Source organism: Bombina bombina, chromosome 1 (genome assembly GCF_027579735.1).
Source record: "Bombina bombina isolate aBomBom1 chromosome 1, aBomBom1.pri, whole genome shotgun sequence".
Classification (NCBI taxonomy): domain Eukaryota; kingdom Metazoa; phylum Chordata; class Amphibia; order Anura; family Bombinatoridae; genus Bombina; species Bombina bombina.
In genome coordinates, this window is record NC_069499.1 from 109,887,372 (window position 1) to 109,913,000 (window position 25,629).

General features: G+C 38.7%; 1 protein-coding gene across 1 annotated transcript in view; it reads left to right on the forward strand.

Annotated features, from left to right (window-relative positions):
• Positions 1–25,629, forward strand: part of EML5 (EMAP like 5) — a 261,422-nt gene that overhangs the window by 187,858 nt on the left and 47,935 nt on the right. The window contains exons 18-24 of the mRNA XM_053710836.1: positions 5,020–5,161; positions 6,060–6,212; positions 11,844–11,975; positions 14,002–14,090; positions 15,487–15,663; positions 21,550–21,751; positions 22,023–22,149. Of these exons, the coding sequence (XP_053566811.1) occupies positions 5,020–5,161; positions 6,060–6,212; positions 11,844–11,975; positions 14,002–14,090; positions 15,487–15,663; positions 21,550–21,751; positions 22,023–22,149 (1,022 nt within the window). The remainder of the gene's footprint in view (positions 1–5,019; positions 5,162–6,059; positions 6,213–11,843; positions 11,976–14,001; positions 14,091–15,486; positions 15,664–21,549; positions 21,752–22,022; positions 22,150–25,629) is intronic.

Here is a 25,629-nt window from a genome sequence, read left to right on the forward strand (position 1 = left end):
AGTTTAAAAATCTTGTAATTAGTTTATTATTTTCTGTAATTTAGTGGGGGGGTTTTGTACTTTAGCTGATTGTATTTAATAGTATTTAATTGTATTTAATTTAGGGAATTAATTTAATTATAGTGTAGTGTTAGTGTAACTTAGGTTAGGTTTTATTTTACAGGTCAATTTGTATTTATTTTTTCTAGGTAGTTAGTAAATAGTTAATAACTATTTATTAACTATTCTACCTAGTTAAAATAAATACAAACTTGTCTGTAAACTAAAAATAAACCTTAAGCTAGATACAATGTAACTATTAGTTATATTGTAGCTATCTTAGGGTTTATTTTATAGGTAAGTATTTAGTTTTAAATAGGAATTATTTAGGTAATAATAGTAATTTTATTTAGATTATTTTAAATTATATTTAAGTTCGGGGGTGTTAGGGTTAGACTTAGGTTTAGGGGTTAATACATTTAATATAGTGGCTGTGACGTTGGGGTGGCAGATTAGGGGTTAATAAGTGTAGGTAGGTGGCGGCGACATTGGGGGCGGCAGATTAGGCGTTAATAAATATTAGGTATGTGTCGGCGATGTTGGGGGCAGCAGATTAGGGGTTCATAACTATAATGTAGGTGGCGGCGGTGTCCGGAGCGGCAGATTAGGGGTTAATAATATAATGTAGGTGTCGGCGATGTCAGGGGCGGCAGACTAGGGGTTAATAAGTGTAAGATTAGGGGTGTTTAGACTCAGGGTTCATGTTAGGGTGTTAGGTGTAGACATAAAATGTGTTTCCCCATAGGAATCAATGGGGCTGCGTTACTGAGTTTTACGCTGCTTTTTTGCAGGTGTTAGACTTTTTTTCAGCCGACTCTCCCCGTTGATTCCTATGGGGAAATTGTGCACGAGCACATTACACCAGCTCACCGCTAACGTAAGCAGCGCTGGTATTGGAGTGCGGTAAGGAGCAAAATTTTGCTCAACGCTCACTTCTTGTCTGGTTTGTAAAAACCCGTAATACCAGCGGTGTCTGTAAGTGAGCGGTGAGCATAAACTGCTCATTAGCACCGCACAGCCTCTAATGCAAAACTCGTAATCTAGGTGTTAATTTCTTGCAAAATGAGCACTTAGAATTTCTCATTGTAGCGATTGCCCTCAGGGAAATAAAAGAGGAGACTTAAAGTGAATGTAAATTTTTATGCTAAAGTGCCCGGTTTTTAAAACTTCGATTAAAAACAAGGGCACTTTAATTCATCAAAATTTTCATTTCACTCCTGTTGTGAAAAAAAACTTACCTTTTAATCTTCACAGCAGCTCCATCTTCCTCCACCCGTTTCAAAGCCTCTTCCTGGGTCTAAAATGAGGCATCCGGCTTCCTCCAATCACAGCAGTGAATCAGACACTGAATCCCCCGGGGGGGAAGCTGTGATTGGAGGATGACCTATCAATCATTTCTGACACCAGAAATGGCTTGTGAGACTGAAGGAAGCTGGAGCTGCTCTGAAGTTTAAAAGGTAAGTATTTTTTACACAACAGGAGTGAAATGTAAATTTTGATTAATTAAAGTGCCCCTGTTTTTAATCAAAGTTTTAAAAAACGGGCACTTTAGCATCAAAATTTACATTCACTTTAAGCTGCAATCTGCCTCTTCTGAACATGAGCAAAACAGACTTAGGGGTAGATTTACCAATGTCTGTCCGACATGATACGCTGTAGAGTATCATGTTCGACAGTGATTGATGAATGCCGACAGCATACGCTGTTGGCATTTATCATTACACAAGAAGTACACCAGAACCGCTTGTGCAATGCCGCCCCCTGCAGATTCGCAACCAATCGACCGCTAGCAGGAGGTGTCAATCAGCCCAATCGTATAGGATCGGACAGATTGAAGAACGCAGCCTCAGAGCAGACGGACAAGTTATAGAGCAGCGGTCTTTAGACTGCTGTTTCTGGCGGCCCTTGTTAAATCTACCTTTTATTGTCTCTCTAGTATTATATGAATAGTAAACCATCTCAAGTTAATCTAGGAGTTTTATGGCATCAAGCAATATATGGCTTCCTGTAGAGCAGGGGTGCCCACACTTTTTTGTGTTGGGATCTGCTTTTCAAATGAACAGCTCAACGAGATCTACCCACTAAAAATGGGTCGGCTCCTAAATTTACATTCCTGGTTTTTCAAATAAAGATACCAAGAGAATGAAGAAAAAATTATAATAGGAGTAAATTAGAAAGTAGTTTAAAATTGCATGTTCTGTATCTGAATCCTAAAAAAAATGTGTGTTTCATATCCCTTTAAGGTTGCATGCATTTAGCAACACATGGATCTGCAAAAAATTAATCCTGATGACAGAAGTAGCACTGACTTTAATTTGGGTTAAAGGATTAACCCCTTGTGCCATGTTACAAAACCCTGCATTGACATTCAAATTACTGCCACTGACCCCCTTTACTTTACACCGTGAGCTTGGCCTGATAGTACAGAGTGAGGCTTACACAAATAAATTTCAATAGCACGCCATGCAGACCATTTCTTACCGGGTCAACAAGTTCATTTGCCAGACGTCAATCAGACTTGTTCCTTTACTTTAGCATAGCACAGCAGCCTCAGCCTTTACTTTTTTCTATCTATTGACGCTTACCCTCCTAACTATAATATACCGCCATATCCATTGGGAGAGTACTCATTCAACCATGCTTTTGATAGACCAGTTGTCTTGTCGTTCAAAAATAATCTAAATTGATTGGTTGAAATCGATGTCCCTCAAGACATAACACTTTTCGTGTCTGACCATCAGACTGTTTAATGACCTGCCCCTACACACACTGCGGTAGATAAAGCGGTATCCCTAGCAACCATACTCTACTCACGCCACAGTATTGAGATCGCGGAACTTAACCACATCATTTTGATCACATCGGCCCCGATCTACCAGCAGCGCCTTCAGGATCTATTGGTAGATCCCGATCTACCAATTGGGCACCCCTGCTGTAGACACCCGAGACTCCTTGTAAGACAGGAAGAATTGGAAACTGCACAAATTAAGTTTAAAAAATAAGTAAAGGGTAAAATCCTTTAAAAATGACAAATAATACATATTGCAATGCTTTCTCTTAAGTATAACCCACTGCTTAGTACTTTTTTTATTACAACAATGAAACAGACTGTTACATATCCCTTTAAGTTGCAAAATACTTTTATATATTTATTTTTTATATAAAACTAATGTGACTCATCAAGACCAGAAACTTTCCAGAAAGCATATAGGTTTCCAAATAAAGCCACAATAAAAATGTATATTTAATAACACTAATTGTGATATTGGTTGTCACTAGTCAGCAATGTTCATAGTTAAAGGGACAGTGTACACCCATTTTCATATAACTGCATGTAATAGACACTACTATTAAGAATGATATTCACAGATTCTGATCCAGTATAAAACCTTTTAAAAAAATTACTTAGAAGCTCCCAGTTTAGCACTGTTGATGAAGTTAGGCTGGGACACCCAGTGAAATGGGCTAAGAAAGCAGGGATAGCAGATACTTCCACTCCCCCTTTCCTGCATATGAAAAGACAAGTTACACAAACAATAGCAGCAAGTATCTGTAGACACAATAGTGCATTTCTGCTCCTTCAACAAAGGATACAAAGAAAATGAAGCACATTTTATAATTTAAAGGTATGTGAAACCCAACAATTTTCTTTTGTGGTTCAGACGGTTCTCAGATAGAATGCCGAAGCACATTTGTCCATCAGACATATGTCCGAGAGACTATGTTCCCAAGTTCGGCCGAGGGCAGATACGCTCCAGAGTGCTCTGTTCTAATCAGAGCCTCGGGCGCCGCAACCACCTCCGGGAACCTAACCATGGGTCCCACCCAGCACGTCTTGTGGTTCTCTGTCTGGGTAAAACTGTATCTATCCTTATCTATCTATCTATCTATCTAATCTTTCTATCTAATCTTTCTATCTAATCTTTCTATCTAATCTTTCTATCTAATCTTTCTATCTAATCTTTCTATCTAATCTAGCTCGTGGCTGGACTGTTATCCGACGGCCATTTGAATATTGGAATATTATATGTCACACAAAAGTCAGTTGGCCAAATGTCCGTCGGATAACAGTCCGGTCATGGGTTCAGACAGAGGGGCCGATTTATCTTGTGTCTGGCTGACATGATCCGCTGTTGGGTTCATGTCAGCCAGACGCTAGCAGGGGGTGTCAATCAACCCAGATTGCTGGCGGACAATTTAAGGAGCAGCGGTCTTAGGACTGCTGCTTCTTAACTCGCACAGGAAACAGGGGTATATGGCCCCATTCAGGCCATGATAAATCTGCCCCAGAGCATGCAATTCTGTGCAACTTTCTAATTTACTTCTATTATCAGTTGTTATATGTTTTCATAGTATCTTTTGTTAAAACGCAGGGACCTAAGCTCAGGAGCCTGCCCATGTCTGGAGCACTAGATGGCAGCACTATTTCCTGCCATGCTCCAGAGTCATACCTAGGTACTCTTGAACAAATAATACCATGAAAACTAAGCAAATTTGATAATAGAAGTAAATCAGAAGCTTTTAAAAAATGGTATGCTCTGTCTGAAATGTTTGATTTTTGTGTCCCTTTAAGTAAATTAGAAAGTTGTTTACAATTCTATTCTCTTTCTGGATCACAACAGAAAAATGGTTGGTTTCATGTCCCTTTAAGAGTGATTGCTGTAGGATTATCATGTAATGGTAGTGGGCTGGTAATGCTTCCCTCAATACGTTAATCCATTGTGTTTATATCTAGCTACAGTAACTAAATAAATGAGATGCTATATATTCTGTACATGTTCCCTTTGTATAATGAAATGCCTGGCAGATAATGATGCATCAAATGTAGATTACACATCTGACATTGATCTAATGGTGTTTTCACTTGGTTTTACAATGACAGCTGCTCTCAGTCTTTCTGTCCTCAAGCGTTTCTTCCGTTGCTAATGATGAATGTTTGTAAAATTGCAGAGCTGTTCTAATCATAGTCTTGTTCTGCAGGGACACATGGAAGGGGAGGTGTGGGGATTGGCCACTCACCCTCACTTACCTATCTGTGCCACTGTAAGTGATGATAAGACCCTACGGATCTGGGATCTGTCCCCTAGTCACTGTATGCTTGCAGTGCGCAAATTAAAGAAAGGCAAGTATTGTATACTAACATGCTGATATACAGGAAGGATTAAAAGGGCATGTTTTATATATATATATGCATACAAAATAAATGTTTTGCAATTCAGGGACACACCACTTAAAATGATTATTGTGTATTATTTAATTTTATCTCTTTGGCCAGATTGGGCATGTATAAATACGTTCTTATACTGATTGACCAGGCACTGTAGAGTGATGGTTGGTCAAAGTTCTGTATCTTGGTAATGCAATCCAGCTTGTCTTGAGCAATGTAAAAAACACAACTTTAAAAGATGAATCGCAGGAAAAGCAGACACAATAAATAACAAAAACACATTACAGAGTGTTTATCATTTACTAATAAAACATTTTATAGATAATTATATTTTAGTTTAATGTCCCTTTTTTTAATATGTGTAAGAGTTAAACTTGTGAAACGCAACCTACAGTGCATATTGTTTTAATTAAAATAACTTGAATTATTTTGAAAGTGGTCTGGCTCGGGCCATTTTTGGTAAATTACTTAATGAGCTGATCAAGTTGCGTCCTAAAGTAAAATGGGGATGGTGCTGACTATGAATGCAACTTAATTCTTTTGGGTTAATGTTTTCACAGTTTCCACAAATGTGGATGTATTACTTTTAATATGAATAATTTAGTCTAACTTTGAACTTTGAACTATGGCTGTCATAGTTTATATATTGGAACTGGTCATCAATAAAAAATTAATTTTGAAGATTAAACACCTTTTTTAAGGTGTAGGAAGTCATCCACTAAATATATCAACTATTATAATCAATTTGTTTTTCTTGTTATGGGCTCAGTTCTACTGTTGATCATTGATTATGCTTTTTACCGCCCCCCCCCCCCCTCATTCTGCATATTCTTGTTACCCTGTTTTTTTCCAGGGGGTCGATGCTGTTCCTTCTCCCCAGATGGAAAGTCTTTGGCTGTCGGCCTGAATGATGGAAGTTTCATTATTGTGAATGCGGACACCCTTGAAGATTTAGTTTCTTTTCACCATAGAAAGGATGTCATCTCCGATATTCGGTTTTCACCTAGTGAGTGAGGTTTTTCTTGTAAAACTGGACATACATGAATGGTCTTCTGCCATTTTGTGTAGCTCTTCATAAACAGACAGTTCAAACCAAAATCCTGTGCTAGGTTTAAATATTAAGTACTAGTGCCAAAAGGGCAGTTAAAGACATATAAATAGGTATAAAGTACAATATACTAAAATATCGTTATAAGCAATTCTTCATATGGAAGGAGGTGCAAACCCTTAAGCTTAATGTATATAAATTAAGAAGAGAGAGAAATAAAAAACTGATACTGATATGATTTAAAAAAAAGAGAGCGGGATTATAGCACACTTGGTGGCCGATTTGTCAAGCTCTGATGTATCAAGCTCCTAAATCGAATGCGATCAGGTTGATTGACACCCCCTGCAAGTGGCCGATTGGCCGCGAATCTGCAGGGGGCAGCATTGCACCAGCAGTTCACAAGAACTGCTGGTGCAATGATAAATGCCAACAGCGTATGCTGTCAGCATTTATCGATGTGCAGCGGACATGATATGCTACATCGTATCATGTCCACTCGCACTATGATAAATCTACCCCCTAGTGTGCTATAATCCTTGTCTCTTTTTTGAAATCATATCAGTATCAGTTTTTTTTTAAAAACTCCTGTGCTAACTGTCAATTATACAATAACTCTAAACAGGGGGAAACTTCCAGGGTACTAAAATGTTGCCCATAATTTATTATGGGCTAGATTACAAGTGGTGCGCAATTGATAGCACAGGGTGGACTAGATTGCGCAATGGATAGCATAGGATGTGTTATCTTTTCTGCTACCTCACGCAAAGAATAACACACAATCTGGTATTACAAGTGAAATGTTTTAACCAAGGCATCTTAAAGAGGCCAAATTATTTTTTAAAGCATCCTATACTTTTAATGCACATTGCGCTCGTATTACAAGTGGTAAGTTAAGTGCAGAGATTGAGCAAAATAAAAAATACCTCTGTAAATTTGAAAGCTTTTAAGACCTTGAAAACTCCACTATTTGCCCACCATTGGCTTAGCACCCCCTCGGCTTAGTATACCAGCAGGTATGGGCTTGGGCGATATCCAACATGACAATATTCACATTTGAAAACTGTACAGCAATAAGTAGTTTGTGTCAGAAAGGGATTTGCTTGATGTCAATGACAGGTAGCCAGGAACAAGCAGAAAGGTCACATAAAGCTGTATGAGCAAGGGATCACATAAGACAACTACAGGCTGAGTATGGCCAGCAAGCTAGATACAGGCTGAGTATGGCCAGCAAGATAGATACAGGAAGGTACTGCAGCAAGATAGATACAGGAAGGTACTGCAGCAAGATAAATACAGGAAGGTATTGCAGCAAGATAGATACAGGAAGGTATTGCAGCAAGATAGATACAGGAAGGTATTGCAGCAAGATAGATACAGAAAGGTATTTCAGCAAGATAGATACAGGAAGGTATTGCCAGCAAGATAGATACAGGAAGGTATTGCCAGCAAGATAGATACAGGAAGGTATTGCAGCAAGATAGATACAGAAAGGTATTGCAGCAAGATAGATACAGGAAGGTATTGCAGCAAGATAGCTACATGAAGGTATTGCCAGTAAGATAGATACAGGCTGAGTATAGCCAGCAAGATAGATACAGGAAGGTATTGCCAGCAAGATAGATACAGGAAGGTATTGCCAGCAACATAGATACAGGAAAGTACTGCAGCAAGATAGATACAGGAAGGTATTGCCAGCAAGATAGATACAGGAAGGTATTGGCAGCAAGATAGATACAGGAAGGTATTGCCAGCAAGATAGATACAGGAAGGTACTGCAGCAAGATAGATACAGAAATGTATTGCCAGCAAGATAGATACAGGAAGGTACTGCAGCAAGATAGATACAGGAAGGTATTGCCAGCAAGATAGATACAGGAAGGTATTGCAGCAAGATAGATACAGGAAGGTATTGCCAGCAAGATAGATACAGGAAGGTATTGCCAGCAAGATAGATACAGGAAGGTATTGCCAGCAAGATAGATACAGGAAGGTATTGCCAGCAAGATACATACAGGAAGGTACTGCAGCAAGATATATACAGGAAGGTACTGCAGCAAGATATATACAGGAAGGTATTGCCAGCAAGATAGATACAGGAAGGTATTGCCAATAGGATAGATACAGGAAGGTATTACAGCAAGATAGATACAGGAAGGTATTGCCAGCAAGATAGATACAGGAAGGTATTGCCAGCAAGATATATACAGGCAGATTATGGCCAGCAAGGTAGATACATGAAGGTATTGCCAGCAAGATAGATACAGGAAGGTATTGCCAGTAAGATAGATACAGGCTGAGTATAGCCAGCAAGATAGATACAGGAAGGTATTGCCAGCAAGATAGATACAGGAAGGTATTGCCAGCAACATAGATACAGGAAAGTACTGCAGCAAGATAGATACAGGAAGGTATTGCCAGCAAGATGGATACAGGAAGGTATTGGCAGCAAGATAGATACAGGAAGGTATTGCCAGCAAGATAGATACAGGAAGGTATTGCCAGCAAGATAGATACAGGAAGGTACTGCAGCAAGATAGATACAGAAATGTATTGCCAGCAAGATAGATACAGGAAGGTACTGCAGCAAGATAGATACAGGAAGGTATTGCCAGCAAGATAGATACAGGAAGGTATTGCAGCAAGATAGATACAGGAAGGTATTGCCAGCAAGATAGATACAGGAAGGTATTGCCAGCAAGATACATACAGGAAGGTATTGCCAGCAAGATAGATACAGGAAGGTATTGCCAGCAAGATACATACAGGAAGGTACTGCAGCAAGATATATACAGGAAGGTACTGCAGCAAGATATATACAGGAAGGTATTGCCAGCAAGATAGATACAGGAAGGTATTGCCAGCAAGATAGATACAGGAAAGTATTGCAGCAAGATAGATACAGAAAGGTATTGCAGCAAGATAGATACAGGAAGGTATTGCCAGCAAGATAGATACAGGAAGGTATTGCCAGCAAGATATATACAGGCTGATTATGGCCAGCAAGATAGATACATGAAGGTATTGCCAGCAAGATAGATACAGGAAGGTATTGCCAGCAAGATAGATACAGGAAGGTATTGCCAGCAAGATAGATACAGGGAGGTATTGCAGCAAGATAGATACAGGAAGGTATTGCCAGCAAGATAGATACAGGAAGGTATTGCAGCAAGATAGATACAGGAAGGTATTGCCAGCAAGATAGATACAGGAAGGTATTGCCAGCAAGATAGATACAGGAAGGTATTGCAGCAAGATAGCTACATGAAGGTATTGCCAGTAAGATAGATACAGGCTGAGTATAGCCAGCAAGATAGATACAGGAAGGTATTGCCAGCAAGATAGATACAGGAAGGTATTGCCAGCAACATAGATACAGGAAAGTACTGCAGCAAGATAGATACAGGAAGGTATTGCCAGCAAGATAGATACAGGAAGGTATTGGCAGCAAGATAGATACAGGAAGGTATTGCCAGCAAGATAGATACAGGAAGGTACTGCAGCAAGATAGATACAGGAAGGTATTGCCAGCAAGATAGATACAGGAAGGTATTGCAGCAAGATAGATACAGGAAGGTATTGCCAGCAAGATAGATACAGGAAGGTATTGCCAGCAAGATACATACAGGAAGGTATTGCCAGCAAGATAGATACATGAAGGTATTGCCAGCAAGATACATACAGGAAGGTATTGCCAGCAAGATAGATACAGGAAGGTATTGCCAGCAAGATACATACAGGAAGGTACTGCAGCAAGATATATACAGGAAGGTACTGCAGCAAGATATATACAGGAAGGTATTGCCAGCAAGATAAATACAGGAAGGTATTGCCAGCAAGATAGATACAGGAAGGTATTGCCAATAGGATAGATACAGGAAGGTATTACAGCAAGATAGATACAGGAAGGTATTGCCAGCAAGATAGATACAGGAAGGTATTGCCAGCAAGATATATACAGGCTGATTATGGCCAGCAAGATAGATACATGAAGGTATTGCCAGCAAGATAGATACAGGAAGGTATTGCCAGCAAGATAGATACAGGCTGATTATGGCCAGCAAGATAGCTACATGAAGGTATTGCCAGCAAGATAGATACAGGAAGGTATTGCCAGTAAGATAGATACAGGAAGGTATTGCCAGCAAGATAGATACAGGGAGGTATTGCAGCAAGATAGATACAGGAAGGTATTGCCAGCAAGATAGATACAGGAAGGTATTGCCAGCAAGATACATACAGGAAGGTACTGCAGCAAGATAGATACAGGAAGGTATTGCAGCAAGATAGATACAGGGAGGTATTGCCAGCAAGATAGATACAGGAAGGTATTGCCAGCAAGATAGATACAGGGAGGTATTGCCAGCAAGATAGATACAGGAAGGTATTGCCAGCAAGATAGATACAGGGAGGTATTGCCTGCAAGATAGATACAGGAAGGTATTGCCAGCAAGATACATACAGGGAGGTATTGCCAGCAATATAGATACAGGAAGCTATTGCAGCAAGATAGATACAGGAAGGTATTGCCAGCAAGATACATACAGGGAGGTATTGCCAGCAATATAGATACAGGAAGCTATTGCAGCAAGATAGATACAGCAAGGTATTGCCAGCAAGATACATACATGAAGGTATTGCCAGCAAGATAGATACAGGCTGAGTATAATCTGCAAAATAAAAACAGGCAAGTATTGCTAGCAAGACAAATATAAGCTAAGCATGTCAGCAACCTATGATACATGGCGATAAGCAAGTAAAGGCAGGCGACAGGCCAGCCATAGAATAAATCAAACAACACATTAATGTACAAATATAGCAGGTAACAGAATGAAGATCAGACAAAGCAGGTAGCAGGCAACAAGCCAAATGTATAACCCTATACATCACCATGCCCTAGTGCAGTTAACCTAACCTAGTTTGATGTACAACTGCTTTTAGGTGTTCCTACAAAAAGGGGTCTGCAGGAGTTTTGCAGACTGTCACACATAACAACAGTAATAGGATACTGTTGTTATTATGTAGCTCACATAGAAAACACAGCATTTGTTACTTAGGAGCTGCTGCTGTGCTTCCGAATGGAGCTTGATGCCCCGTGTTTCTGGCGAGCCTGCAGGCTCGCCAGAAACAGCAGTTATAAAGCAGCGGTCACAAACACCGCTGCTCCATAACCTGTCCGCCTGCTCTGAGCAGGCGGACAGAGATTGCCGGAAATCAACCCGATCGAATACGATCGGGTTGATTGACACCCCCCTGCTGGCGGCCTATTGGCCGCGATTCTGCAAGGGGGCGGCGTTCCACCAGCAGCTCTTGTGAGCTGCTGGTGCAATGCTGAATACGGAGAGAGTATTGCTCACCGTATTCAGCGAGGTCTGTCGGACCTGATCCGCACTGTTGGATCAGGTCCGACAGACCTTGATAAATAGAGGCCATTGTGTCATTTGTCTAATATGTGACATCATCAGTATTTCTACTCATTATTTGTCATCAGCAAAGTCCATTGATTAGACAAAGTTGTTTCTTTTTCCTTTCTTTTTTTTAATTGAAAATATTTAGTCTGCACTAACACTTTACACTTTGGATATTTTTCAGATACTGCTAAATACTTGGCTGTGGCCTCCTATGATAACTTTGTAGATATTTACAACGTGAAGAACAGTAAAAGGGTTGGAGTCTGTAAAGGATCTTCTAGCTACATCACACACTTAGACTGGGACACAAGGGGTATGTAGCTGTGGTTGTTACCTGTGATAGTATCATTGCTAGACTTAGGGGCCTATCTAACAAAGGTCTGTCGGACCTGATCCACACCGACAGACCTCGCTGAATGCGGAGAGCAATACGCTCTCCGTATTCAGCATTGCACCAGCAACAACAGCGCCCCCTACAGATTCGCGGCTAATCGTCCGCCAGCGTGGGGTGACAATCAACCCGATCGTACTTGATCGGGTTGAATTGCGGCAATGTCTGTCCGCCTGCTCAGAGCAGGTGAATAGGTTATGGAGCAGCGGTCTTTAGACCACTGCTTCGTAACTGGTGTTTCTGGCGAGTCTGCAGGCTCGCCAGAAACACGGGCCCTCAAGTTCCATCCGGAGCTTGATAAATGGACCCCACAGACTTTAAAGAAACAAGACAATAACAAAAGCTATTAGCAAATGGTTTTATTCGGACATTTAAATGAGAGAACTTAAACATTTGTTCTATAATTCATATGTTTCTAATAGGACTAATGTAAAACCAGTTAAAGGGATAGTATAGTCAAAATTAAACTTTCATGATTCAGATAGAGCATACAATATTAAGCAACTTTCTAATTTACACCTATAATAATTTTTTCTTCTTTCTCTCAGTATATTTATTTGAAAAAGAATGTAACCTTAGGAGCCGTGCCCATTTTTGGTTCAGAACCTGGGTAGCACTTGCTGTGCATTTGGATAGGATCGTTCATTCAACTATTCAAGGAAGTCAACATTTATTGGTTTATGAATGTGCTGAAAGGTTCACCCATCCCTACCCTAACCTGTAAAACAATGCTATACCTCTTGTGCACCATAGAGAAGACACTATTTTCAGTTAGTGAGAAAATAAATATGAAGTGAAGCAAACTGCCATTTATTTAAAGGGATATTAAACCCAAATATTGTATTTCATAAATAAGATAAAGCATTCAATTTTAAACAACTTTCTAATTGGCTCCTGTTATCAATTTTTCTTCGTTCTCTTGGATATCTTTATTTGAAAAGGCAGGAATGTAAGCTTAGGAGCCAGCCCATTTTTTGTTCAGCGCTCTTGGTAGAGCTTGCTAATTGGTGGTTACATTTAGCAGAAAAAATGATAACTGGAGTAAATTAGAAAGTTGCTTAAAATTCAATGCTGTATAATGAAAGAAAAAAAACGAGTTTCATATCCCTTTAATTTCACAGCTGTATACTTATTAAGTGTTGTTTAATTGAGCTAATGTGATTTTAGCAATTCAATTTTCTTAATTTCTTCAGTTTTAAATGAGTAAAACTATGGAAATTATGTATATCCTGCTATCAGAGGCGAAAATAAAACCACAGGGCCCAGGTGCAAGAATCTAAGAAGGGCACAATCATAGAATATACATATATGCATTTTGTCATTGGCTGGTGGGTGTCACATGATGCAGTAGGGAGGAAAATAAAACTAACTTTCAAATTTCTCAGAAAGAAATGTACTACTCACGTGAAATTCAAACTAAGTGCTTTTGCATAGTCTATTTATTATGCATTTATTAAATATGCAATTCTACTGTGTTAAAAAGGGACACTAAACCCACATTTTTTCTTTCATGATTCAGATAGAGAATAAAATGTTAAACAACATTCCAATTTACTTCTATTATCTAATTTGCTTAATTCTTTAGATATCCTTTGTTGAAGAAATAGCAATGCACATGGGTGAGCCAATCACGCGAGGCATCTATGTGCAGCAACCAATCAGCAGCTACTGAGCCTATCTAGATATGCTTTTCAGCTAATTATATCTAGAGAATGAAGCAAATGAGATAATAGAAGTGAATTAGAAACTTGTTTAAAATGGCATTCTCTTTCTAAATCACAAAACAAAAAAAATATCCCTTTAATTTGTTATTTAAACGATCTTTGGCAGCATAAAGTAAAATAAATAAAAGCTAGGATATTTTTTGATTATTTCCATAGCTGCATTTTTCATGTACAGTCATTGAGAAACTTGTTGCTGGGCTTTATTGTTCCTATTTATCTTTCAGGAAAACTCTTGCAAGTGAACACTGGTGCTAAAGAACAGATGTTTTTTGAAGCACCTCGTGGGAAAAGGCAAATAATTCCCAGCCAGGAGGTGAGAGAAAATCTTTCTTCGCTTTATTTGTCCAACTGTCCATTTAAATGTTGCAACTGTCCCAATTGTTTGAATTCCCCTTCACACTAATTCTGCCTTTCAAATGGTTTTATGAAACAAATGTTAACAATCAAACATAGTCACATTTTCATAGGGGGAAACTAACTTTTTTGTAGTATGTTCTTCATTCAAAAGTGGTCAATATTTTTTAATTCTAATTTGAATGTGCGAAAACCTTTGGTCATTAATAATATACAGGACAGAGTTTATGCTACTTCAAATGGCTCCATGTTTACATGCTATATATCACACCGAATTAGACCAATATTAGTTTTTCAGTTAAAGTGAAGGTAAACTTTGGTGAATGAAGGCACGTTTTTTAAAAATACTATTAAAAACAGGGGCACTTTCATTCATCAAAGTTTACAAAGCAGCCGTTTTGATTATAAACGTACCTTTTTTTCTTTTCACAGCCAGAGCAGCTTCCCCCTCCTGGAAATCATCTCTTCACACGTCAGCAATGACTAATCCAGCTTCCTCCAATCACAGCTTTCCCCCCAGGGTAGTCATTGCCTGAGGCCATGCTGTGATTGGAGGAAGCCGGATTAGTCATTGCTGACGTTTGAAGACAGGATTTCCAGGAGGGGGAAGCTGCTCTGGCTGTGGAAAAAACAAAGGTAAGTTTTTTTAACAAAACTACTGCTTTGTAAACTTTGATGAATGAAAGTGCCCCTGTTTATAATAGTATTTTTTTAAAACAGGGTTTTATTCTTCAAATGTTTACCTTCACTTTAAAATGCCTTACTATTAAAGCGACAGTCTACTCCAGAATTGTTATTATTTAAAGGGATACTTAACCCAAATTTTATCTTTCATGATTCAGATAGATAATGCAATGTTAAGCAACATTCTAATTTACTCCTATTATAAATGTCTCTTTGTTCTCTTGCTATCTTTATTTGAAAAAGCAGAAATGTAAGGTTAAGAGCCGGCCCAATTTTGGTTCAGCACCTGGGTAGCGTTTGTTGATTGGTTGTTAAAGGTTAAAACTGTCAACCTGCAGAGACGGCCTTCAGGGGCTTAGAAATTAGCATATGAACCTACCTAGGTTTAGCTGTCAGCAAAGAATACCAAGAGAACAAAGCAAATGTTATGATAAAAGTAAATTTGAAAGTTGTTTAAATTTGCATGCCCTATCTGAATCAAGAAAGTTTAATTTTGACTAGACTGTCCCTTTAATTCTAAACAATTCAGTTTTTCATGTAAATATATATAAAGTAACATATAACAGTATTCTTTATTTGATAAGCACTGTACAGTAGAAGGCACACACGTACCCATTTAATGTAATGGGGAGTGTATATTTGGTGTGTATTCTGAGCATCTTATTTCTCAGGTAGAAAAAATTTCTTGGTTATCTTGGACAAGTGTCCTGGGTCCCAGCTGTGAGGGCATTTGGCCAGTGATTGGTGAAGTGAGCGACGTGACAGCAGCCTCCCTTACTAGTGATGGCAAAGTTCTAGCAACGGGAGATGACTTTGGGTTTGTGAAGCTTTTTCGTTATCCTGTGAAAGTAAGCATTTTTAATAGAAAATCATAATGTATTTTTATTCTGTGTTATTTTAAGTATATTAACAAGTATTGATGTTCTTTCAGATCTTTTTTTTAATTTATGATGTATATTTTTAAAAAGTATGGGCTAGATTACAAATGGAGCGCTAAATATCGCTTGTGTGCACTGTGTAATATAATAATGTGCGCTGGTATTAATAGTAAATCGTAATGATGCTAAAATACTACCCAACATGCACTACCATTCTCATTTAAAAGCAAAAACATACTAAAATATGAGTAAATTGATTCCAATGCAGTATTAGCACTATACCTGCTTATGATGTAATTGTGGTTGTTATAAGCTATTTGATCAGTGATGTCAGTGGCAATATAATTTATTTAATATGTGAAACAATTGCTGCTGTTATTGATAGAACAGTTGGGCACCGCGTTCCTTGGGTTTTCTATATTTCAGTCTGTACATAAATTTATTTTGCAATTATTTATTTTTTAAGGAAACTTAAAGGGACATTAAACACTTATAGATGGTAAAATAAAATGATAAATTGTATATATAAAAAACTCTATATACTTTCATTATTTATTTTGTCCCCTTTTCCTGTAATTCCATTCTGAAATTGTGAGCTTTTCAGTTCCTGATAGAAATTAAAGTGCATAACACTATTATTTTCCACACAGCCATTGGCTGCACACTGTAGTGACCTATTTATAACTGTCCCTAATTGGCCACAGCAGAGATGGCAGCTCCCATTGTTTTGCAGACACTTAGGGCAAGATTACATATGAGGCGTCGCCTGCAAAAGCCGGCGATGCCGGTTTTTACGCGGTTTTGGTATTACATATACAGAGCCGTAGACCCGTCGCCCACAATTTTTACTCCCATAAGCTAACATAGAACCGCGCCGCAAATCGATATCACATATTCAGCGCAAGGACTTACACGGCGAAAATCGAGACATTTTAATCCATTTTCACCTCACCACACATAGGCAGGCGCAGCAGGCCTTACACTGAAAATGTGAGCGCCGTAACTGCCTGAAAATATTAACTAACACCTAACGCATGCGCAATATCTATCTAACTGTCATCCGTAATCCCGACTGCAATAAGTAATAAAGTATATTAACCCCTTATCTGCCATTAACCTACATCACAATAAACATAATAAATGTATTAACCCCTACTCCGCCATTAACCCACAACGCAATAAACCTAATAAAACTATTAACCCCTAATCCGCCAAACCCACACAACTCAATAATCCTAATAAATCTATTAACCCCTAATCCACTCAACCCCCACAACGCAATACTCCTAATAAATCTATTAACTCCTAATCCACCAAACCCCCACAACGCAAATAACTATATAAATTACTAAGCCCCCTAACCTAACACCCCCTAAATTAACCCCAATTACCTAAATTAAAAAATACTAAATTACAATTAAAATAAAAAAGCTAACATTATTTTAAAATAAAATAAAAAATTAAATTAATCTAAGATTACAAAAAAATAAAAAAGTCTAACATTACAGAAAATAATTAACAAAATTATCAAAAATAAAAAAGTTAAATCTAATCCCTATGAAAATAAAAAATCCCCCCAAAATAAAAACACAGCTAATCTAATACTAAACTACCAATAGCCCTTAAAAGGGCTTTTTTTAGGGCATTGCCCTAAGTTAAACAGCTCTTTTACCTTAAAAAATACTAAGTCCCCCTCTAACAGTAAAACCCACCACTCACCAAACCCCCCAAAATAAATAAACCTAACACTATAAAAAACTAAACTATCCATTGCCCCTAAAGGGGCATTTGTATGGGCATTGCCCTTAAAAGTGCATTCAGCTCTTTTACTACCCTTAAAAGGGTATTCAGCTCTTTTACTACCCTTAAAAGGGCATTCAGCTCTTTTACTACCCTTAAAAGGGTATTCAGCTCTTTTAAGAGTGCCCATTAAAACCCTAATCTAAAAAAACACAAACCACAAAAATGATTTGAACAGCCAATAGGATTTCAGTAGCTCTCATCCTATTGGCTGATTTCAATTTGAAGAATCAAATCAGCCAATAGGAATGCAAGGGACGCCATATTTAAACGCGTACCTTGAGTTTGCTATTCAGTGTACGACGGCGATCGTTCAAAGAGAATCTTCCATGCTCCATGGCTCCACGGTTGCTGGTTCTGCTCCACTATCATCTCTGCTCCATGCCAGCCTGGTCCTGGATGAAGAAAGAAGTGGTCCCTGCTTGGAAGAAGATGTCAGCCTCTTGGAAGAAGACTTCACTGTCTGGAACAGGACCTTCTCCGCCGGACTTCAGGAACTGTGAGTACCTATTTGGGGGTTAGAGTTAGGATTTTTTTTTAGATTAGGGTTTTAATGGATACTCCAAACAAAGAGCTGAATTCCCTTTAAAGGGCAGTAAAAGAGCCCATACAAATGCCCCATTAGGGGCAATGGGTAGTGTAGGTTTTTTTTAGTGTTAGGTTTATTTATTTTGGGGGGTGTGGTGGGTGGTGGGTTTTACTGTTAGGGGGGCTTAGAATTTTTTTTAAATGCAAAAGAGCTGTTTAACCCCTTAGTGACCAGACCACTTTTCAATTTGTTGACCGTCTGGGACCAGGGCTATTTTTGCATTTCTGCTGTGTTTGTGTTTAGCTGTAATTTTCCTCTTACTCATTTACTGTACCCACACATATTATATACCGTTTTTCTTGCCATTAAATGGACTTTCTAAAGATACCATTATTTTCATCATATCTTAGAATTTTCGAGAAAAAAAAAAACAAAATATGAGGAAAAAATGGAAAAAACACACTTTTTCTAACTTTGACCCCCAAAATCTGTTACACATCTACAAACACCAAAAAACACCCATGCTAAATAGTTTCTAAATTTTGTCCTGAATTTAGAAATATCCAATGATTACATGTTCTTTGCTTTTTTTGCAAGTTATAGGGCCATAAATACAAGTAGCACTTTGCTATTTCCAAACCACTTTTTTTCAAAATTAGGGCTAGTTACATTGGAACACTGATATCTTTCAGGAATCCCTGAATATCCATTGACATGTATATATTCTTTTAGAAGACATCCCAAAGTATTGATCTAGGCCCATTTTGGTATATTTCATGCCACCATTTCACCGCCAAATGCGATCAAATAAAAAAATTTGTTCACTTTTTCACAAATATTTTCACAAACTTTAGGTTTCTCACTGAAATTATTTACAAACAATTTATGCAATTATGGCATAAATGGTTGTACATGCTTCTCTGGGATCCCCATTGTTCCTAAATAGCAGACATATATGACTTTGGCGTTGCTTTTTGGTAATTTGAAGGCCGCTAAATGCTGCTGCGCATCACATGTGTATTATGGCTAGCAGTGAAGGGGTTAATTAGGTAGTTTGTAGGAAGCTTGCAGGGTTAATTTTAGCTTTAGTGTAGAGATCAGCCTCCCACCTGACACAGCACACTCCCTGATCTCTCCCTTCCCTCCCCCACCCCACAATTGTCCCTGCCATCGTAAGTACTGGCAGAAAGTCTGCCAGTACTAAAATAAAAGTTATCTTTGAATTTTTTGTTATTTTTTTAGCATATTTACATATGCTGCTGTGTAGGATCCCCCCTTAGCCCACAACCTCCCTGATCCCCCCCAAAACAGCTCTCTAACCCCTCTGCCTTATTGGGGGCCATCTTGGGTACTGGCAGCTGTCTGCCAGTACCCAGTTTGCAAATAAAAAATGTGTTTTATTTTTTTTTCTGTTTTTTTCTGTAGTGTAGCCTCCCCCCCCCCCCCACAGACCAACCCCCACCCCCTGACTGATATTTTTTTCCAAATCGATTGCCCCCCTTTTTCCCACTTTTAATACAAATTTTTCTGCAGTGTAGTGGTTCCCACCGGCTCCCTCCCCGTGCAGGCGCCTGCCCCGCCTCCCCATGCACGCGCGCCCCCGGCCATCCCCGCCCATGATCCCGCCCCGCTCCACATCACAAGGAACATCGATGGCCGCCACCCGCTTCCCACACTGGCTCCCACCCACCAACGATACCGGCCATCGATGCCCGGTTCAGAGAGTGCCACAGAGTGGCTCTCTCTGCATCGGATGGCTAAAAAGTGTTATTGCAGGATGCCTCGATATTGAAGCATAACTGCAATAACCGGAAAGCAGCTGGAAGCGAACAGGATCGCTTCCAGCTGCTTTCCAGACCGTGTACATGCAGGGTACGTCCTTGGTCGTTAACTGTATTTTTTTTGAGGACATAGCTTGCACGTCCTTGGTCCTTAAGGGGGTAAAGGGACACTGAACCCACATTTTATCTTTCATGATTCAGATAATGTACTCCTATTATCAATTTTTCTTCAATCTCTTGCTATCTTTATTTGAAAAGCAAGAATCTAAGTTTAGAAGCCGGCCCATTTTTGGTTCACAACCTGGGTTGTCTCTGCTGATTGGCGGATAAATGCTGTCCATTGTTCTGAACCAAGCATTGGCTGGATCTTTAGCTTAGATGCCTTCTTTTTCAAATAAAGATAGCAAGGGAACAAAGAAAAATTGATAATAGGAGTAAATTAGAAAGTTGCTTAAAATTGCATGCTTTATTTGAATAATGAAAGAAAATGTTTTGGTTTAGTGTCCTTTTAACTTAAGGCAATGCCCTACAAAAATCCATTTTAATGGCTATTGGTAGTTTAGCATTAGATTAGGGGGTGTTTTTATTTTGGGGGGGGCTTTTTATTTTCATAGGGATTAGGTTTAATTTTTTTTATTTTGGATAATTTTGTTTATTATTTTCTGTAATGTTAGACTTTTTTTTAATTATAATTTAGTATTTTATTATTTTATGTAATTTGGGGTTAATTTAGTGGGTGTTAGGTTAAGGGGCTTAGTAATTAAATTAGTTATTTGCATTGTGGGGGGTTGGCGGATTAGGGGTTAATAGGTTAATTAGGGTACTTGCGTTGTGGGGTTTTGGCGGATTGGGGTTAATAGTTTTATTAGGACTATTGCGTTATGTGGGTTTGGCGGTTTAGGGGTTATTAGTTTTATTAGGATTATTGCGTTGTGTGGGTTTGGCGGTTTAGGGGTTAATAGTTTTATAAGGATTATTTCTTTGTGTGGGTTTGGCAGATTAGGGGTTAATAGATTTATAAGGTTTGTTGCGATGTGGGTTAATGACCGATTAGGGGTTAATACTTTTACTAGGTAGATCGCAATGTGGGTTAATGGCGGATTAGGAGTTAATAGTTTAATTAGGCATATTGCATTGTGGGGGGTTGTCAGTTTAGAGTTTAAAACTTTTTTTTATTAGTTGCGATGTGGGTTTGATGGCGGATTAGACTTTTACGGGAGATTTGACTTTTTATTTTTTTTTTCTTAGGCGCCGGCAGATCCTAAAGTGCTGTAAGTCACTGGTGACTCCAGAAATTTGTATTTACGCTCATTTCTGGACATCGCTAGTTTATCCGACTTACGGCACTTTATGAACTGCCGGTGCCGTATATGTGATTCCCCGATGTGCAAGGTGAAATTACGGGTGGCGCGGTATTCAGCAGTTGTGCTGACGCTTGCCTGCATATGTAATCTCGCCCTTAAACTTTACACTAATTTTGTCAATATTTAAACCGCTAATGAAACTTTACAAAATACATCTACTTGTTATTCTCTGACTAATCCTTTCCTTTAATGCATCATTTTATCCAGCATTTATTTAGTGTTTGACGTCCCTTTAAACAATGAGTTTAATTCAAACCTGCATCTTGTCATCCCTAAAAAGCAGTGCTTAGCAAACACAAACCATATTTTGAGTATTAGTAAAGTGTTTTCAGTCAGTTTAAAATGCTGTATTTAAACAGAATTTCTGCTGTATGATGCCCAGGGCAAATTTGGAAAGTTTAAGAGATATGTGGCACACAGTTCACATGTTGCTAACCTCCGGTGGATACACGATGACAGCCTTTTAGTCTCTGTCGGTGGCTTAGATACCTCTCTCATGTTATGGACACATGAGATGGAAGGTCACAGGGAGACCAGGCAATGTGACAGTGAAGAATCTGACCTGGACTCAGAGGAGGATGGAGGTAATTAACTCTCAATGCATACTAGTCTTATTGATAAAATAATTACAATTATTTAAGCCGTTGCATTGGTAATCTAATAGTTCATGTTGATGAAATCTGCCTATTTAGCATAAACATTTTATGGTCATATTTAATTTCAGTGCAAATGTTATTGCTTAAAAGTTAGATTTGAACTATATTTTTATGTACATTTTTTATTAAACCAAGAAAATGTTTGTGTTTATTAACATGTTTGTTTATTGATATATCTTGCAATACTTCATTGTTCTAGGGTATGATAGTGATGTCACTAGAGAAAATGAGATGAATTATACCATCAAAGCCTTATCCACAAATATCAGGCCCATGTCAGGAATAAAGCCACACCTGCAACAGAAAGAGCTGACTCTGGATGAGAGGTAATAAGGAACAAAGATAAAAACGCCCCACTTAAATGGATAGTCTAATTTATTCGTTTTTTTAACGACTTTACTACCATTCCCCAGCTTTGCACAACCAACATTGTTATATTAATATCCTTTAAAACCTTCAAACATCTATATTTCTCCCTGCTTCTAAGCCTCTGCAGGCTGCCTCTTATATTAGGGCACTTTTCACAGCCAGGCAGTGCTATTTCATGTGTGCCATATAGATAAAATTGTTCTTCATACCCTGGAGTTATTTACGAGGCAACACTAATTGGCTAAAATGCAAGTTTGTAAATAACACTGAGATAAGGGGCAGTCTGCAGAGGTCTAGATGCAAGGTAATCACATAGGTAAAAAAATATTAATATAACAGTGTTGATTATGCAAAACTCAGAAATGGAAATAAAGGGTTTATCTATCTTTTGAAACAATAAAAAAATTTTTGGGTAGACTGTCCCATTAATATGAGACATGTTGATCTTGGGATGTGAACTGGAATTCAGATATTGCATGCTTTATGGTATATTATATATTTGTGAATTAACAAACAAATCTTACTAAAAGTATTAAAACAATCTTCTGCATAATACTCTAGTATAATTTTACTTAATATATTTTGAAACAAACTCACCAAGAATAAAACAAGACCTGCATGTGTAATATATTAGATGATATTATGATACCTGTGAGAGAACTTCAAGCTCATACAAGGAACGTCTCTGTTTAGCCCACTTGCCAAGACTGTGAGGCTCATTTTACAATAGACAAATTATGATTGTAATACAAATTTTAGTGCACACTATTAATACATTTTTTAATTAGCACTTTAATTGTGATTTTTACATTGTACATTCAATATGTATTTAGCTGCTTATTTTAATAAGCACTATACTGTAATATATGTGTCTCTCCTTAGCATACATAAATACACCCCTTAGAGACATATAAACATATATTAAGGTAAAATTTGCCTTTCTCCTGCATTGGTGTGTCCGGTCCACGGCTTCATCCTTACTTGTGGGATATTCTCTTCCCCTACAGGAAATGGCAAAGAGAGCACACAGCAAGAGCTGTCCATATAGTCCCCCCTCTGGCTCCGCCCCCAGTCATTCTCTTTGCCTGCTCTGAACAAGTAGCATCTCCACGGGATGGTAAAGAGTATGTGGTGTTAGTTGTAGTTTTTATTTCTTCTATCAAGAGTTTGTTATTTTAAAATAGTGCCGGTTTGTACTATTTACTCTACAACAAAAAGTGATGAAGAGTTCTGTTAAAAGAGGAGTATGATTTTAGCAACAGTAACTAAAATCCATTGCTGTTCCCACGCAGGACTGTTGAAACCAGAGAACTTCAGTTGGGGGGAACAGTTTGCAGACTTTTCTGCTCCAGGTATGACTAGTCTCTTTTCTAACAAGACATAGTAATGCTAGAAGACTGTCATTTTCCCTTATGGGATCGGTAAGCCATTTTCTTAGACTCATAACAGAATGAAGGCTTATAAATGGGCTCTATACTGGTTGACACTATTGTGGGCTAAATCGATTGATTTATATATTATTTATATGACTTTTGGAGTGTTTTGTGACTTTGAAACACCTTTGGGAACGTTTTTATTACACCTGGCAGTTGTTTAGACACCTAATCTAGTCAGGAAGGCCCCTTCACTCTGGTATGCAGAGGGAGGAGGCCTCATTTTCGCGCCTCAGTTGCGCAGTTACTTTTGGAAGCAGTGCATGCAGCTTCATGTGAGAGGGTCCTGTGGCCATAAAAACGATTTCAAGATGGCTTATTTCTGTGGTGAATAACCCCCAAGGAAGGTAAAAGCTGCAGCAAAGGCTGTGGCGGGGACTGTAGTGGGTTTAAACTGGTAAAATCTCTAAGGGGTTAGAGACTTGAAATTTTGTGTGCAATACTTTCAAAGCATTAAGACACTAGGGTGCAAATTTTGTAAAGATCGGATATTTCCTTCATAGTTTTTCAAACATTCAGAAATAAAGTGTGCTCTTTTTATTATTTAAAGAGACAGTAACGGTTTTGTTTAAAAACGGTTTTATTGCATTAATAGCCTGCCAAAGTCTGTCTAACATGTCTATACCTTCAGATAGCATATGTTCTGTGTGTATGGAGGCCAAGGTGGTTACCCCTTTAAATGTATGTTTAAATTGTGCCATGGCGTCCAAACAAAGTAAGGACAGTACTGTCACATTTAATAAGGTTGCCCAAGATGATTCTTCAAATGAAGGTAGTGGGGATAGTTCATCATCCTCTCCTTCTGTGTCAACACCAGTTTTGCCCGCGCAGGCAACACCTAGTACATCTAGCGCGCCAATGCTTGTTACTATGCAGCAATTAACTGCAGTAATAAATAATTCTATAGCAAATCTTTTATCCAAACTGCCAGCATTTCCCAGAAAGCGTGATTGCTCAGTTTTAAATACAGAAGATGAGCAAGTGGGCGCTGACGATAATTTATCTGTTATACCCTCACACCAGTCTGAATTGGCAGTGAGGGAGGGTCTGTCTGAGGGAGAAATTTCTGATTCAGGAAAAGTTTCTCAGCAGGCAGAACCTGATATCGTGGCATTTAAATTTAAGTTAGAACATCTCCGCGCCCTGCTTAAGGAGGTGCTAACTACTCTTGATGATTGTGATTCTTTGGTGATTCCAGAGAAATTGTGCAAAATGGACAAATTCCTAGAGGTCCCTGTGCACGCTGATGCCTTTCCGATACCCAAGAGGGTGGCGGACATAGTGACCAAGGAGTGGGAGAAGCCAGGTATACCTTTTGTCCCACCTCTTATATTTAAGAAAATGTTCCCCATTGTCGACCCCAGAAGGGACGCATGGCAAACAGTCCCTAAGGTTGAGGGGGCAGTTTCTACGTTGGCCAAGCGCACAACTATTCCCATTGAGGACAGTTGTGCTTTCAAAGATCCTATGGATAAAAAATTGGAAGGATTGCTTAAAAAGATATTTGTTCAGCAAGGTTTCCTTCTCCAACCAATTTCGTGCATTATTCCTGTCACCACGGCGGTGTCTTTTTGGTTCGAGGAACTAGAAAATTTGCTCCATACGGAGACTCCATATGAGGAAGTCATGGACAGAATTCACGCACTAAAGTTGGCTAATTCCTTTATTTTAGATGCCGCTTTTCAATTGGCTAAATTAGCGGCGAAAAATTCAGGTTTTGCTATAGTGGCGCGCAGAGCGCTTTGGCTAAAATCTTGGTCGGCGGATGTGTCGTCCAAGACAAAACTACCTAATATTCCTTTCAAGGGGTAAGACCCTTTTTGGGCAAGAATTGAAGGAGATTATTTCAGACATCACTGGGGGAAAGGGCCATGCCCTCCCACAGGATAGGCCTTTCAAGGCTAAGAACAAATCTAATTTTCATTCCTTTCGCAATTTCAGGAACGGAATGTCTCCTAACTCTGCAGCCTCTAGACAAGAGGGTAACGCTTCCCAGCCTAAACC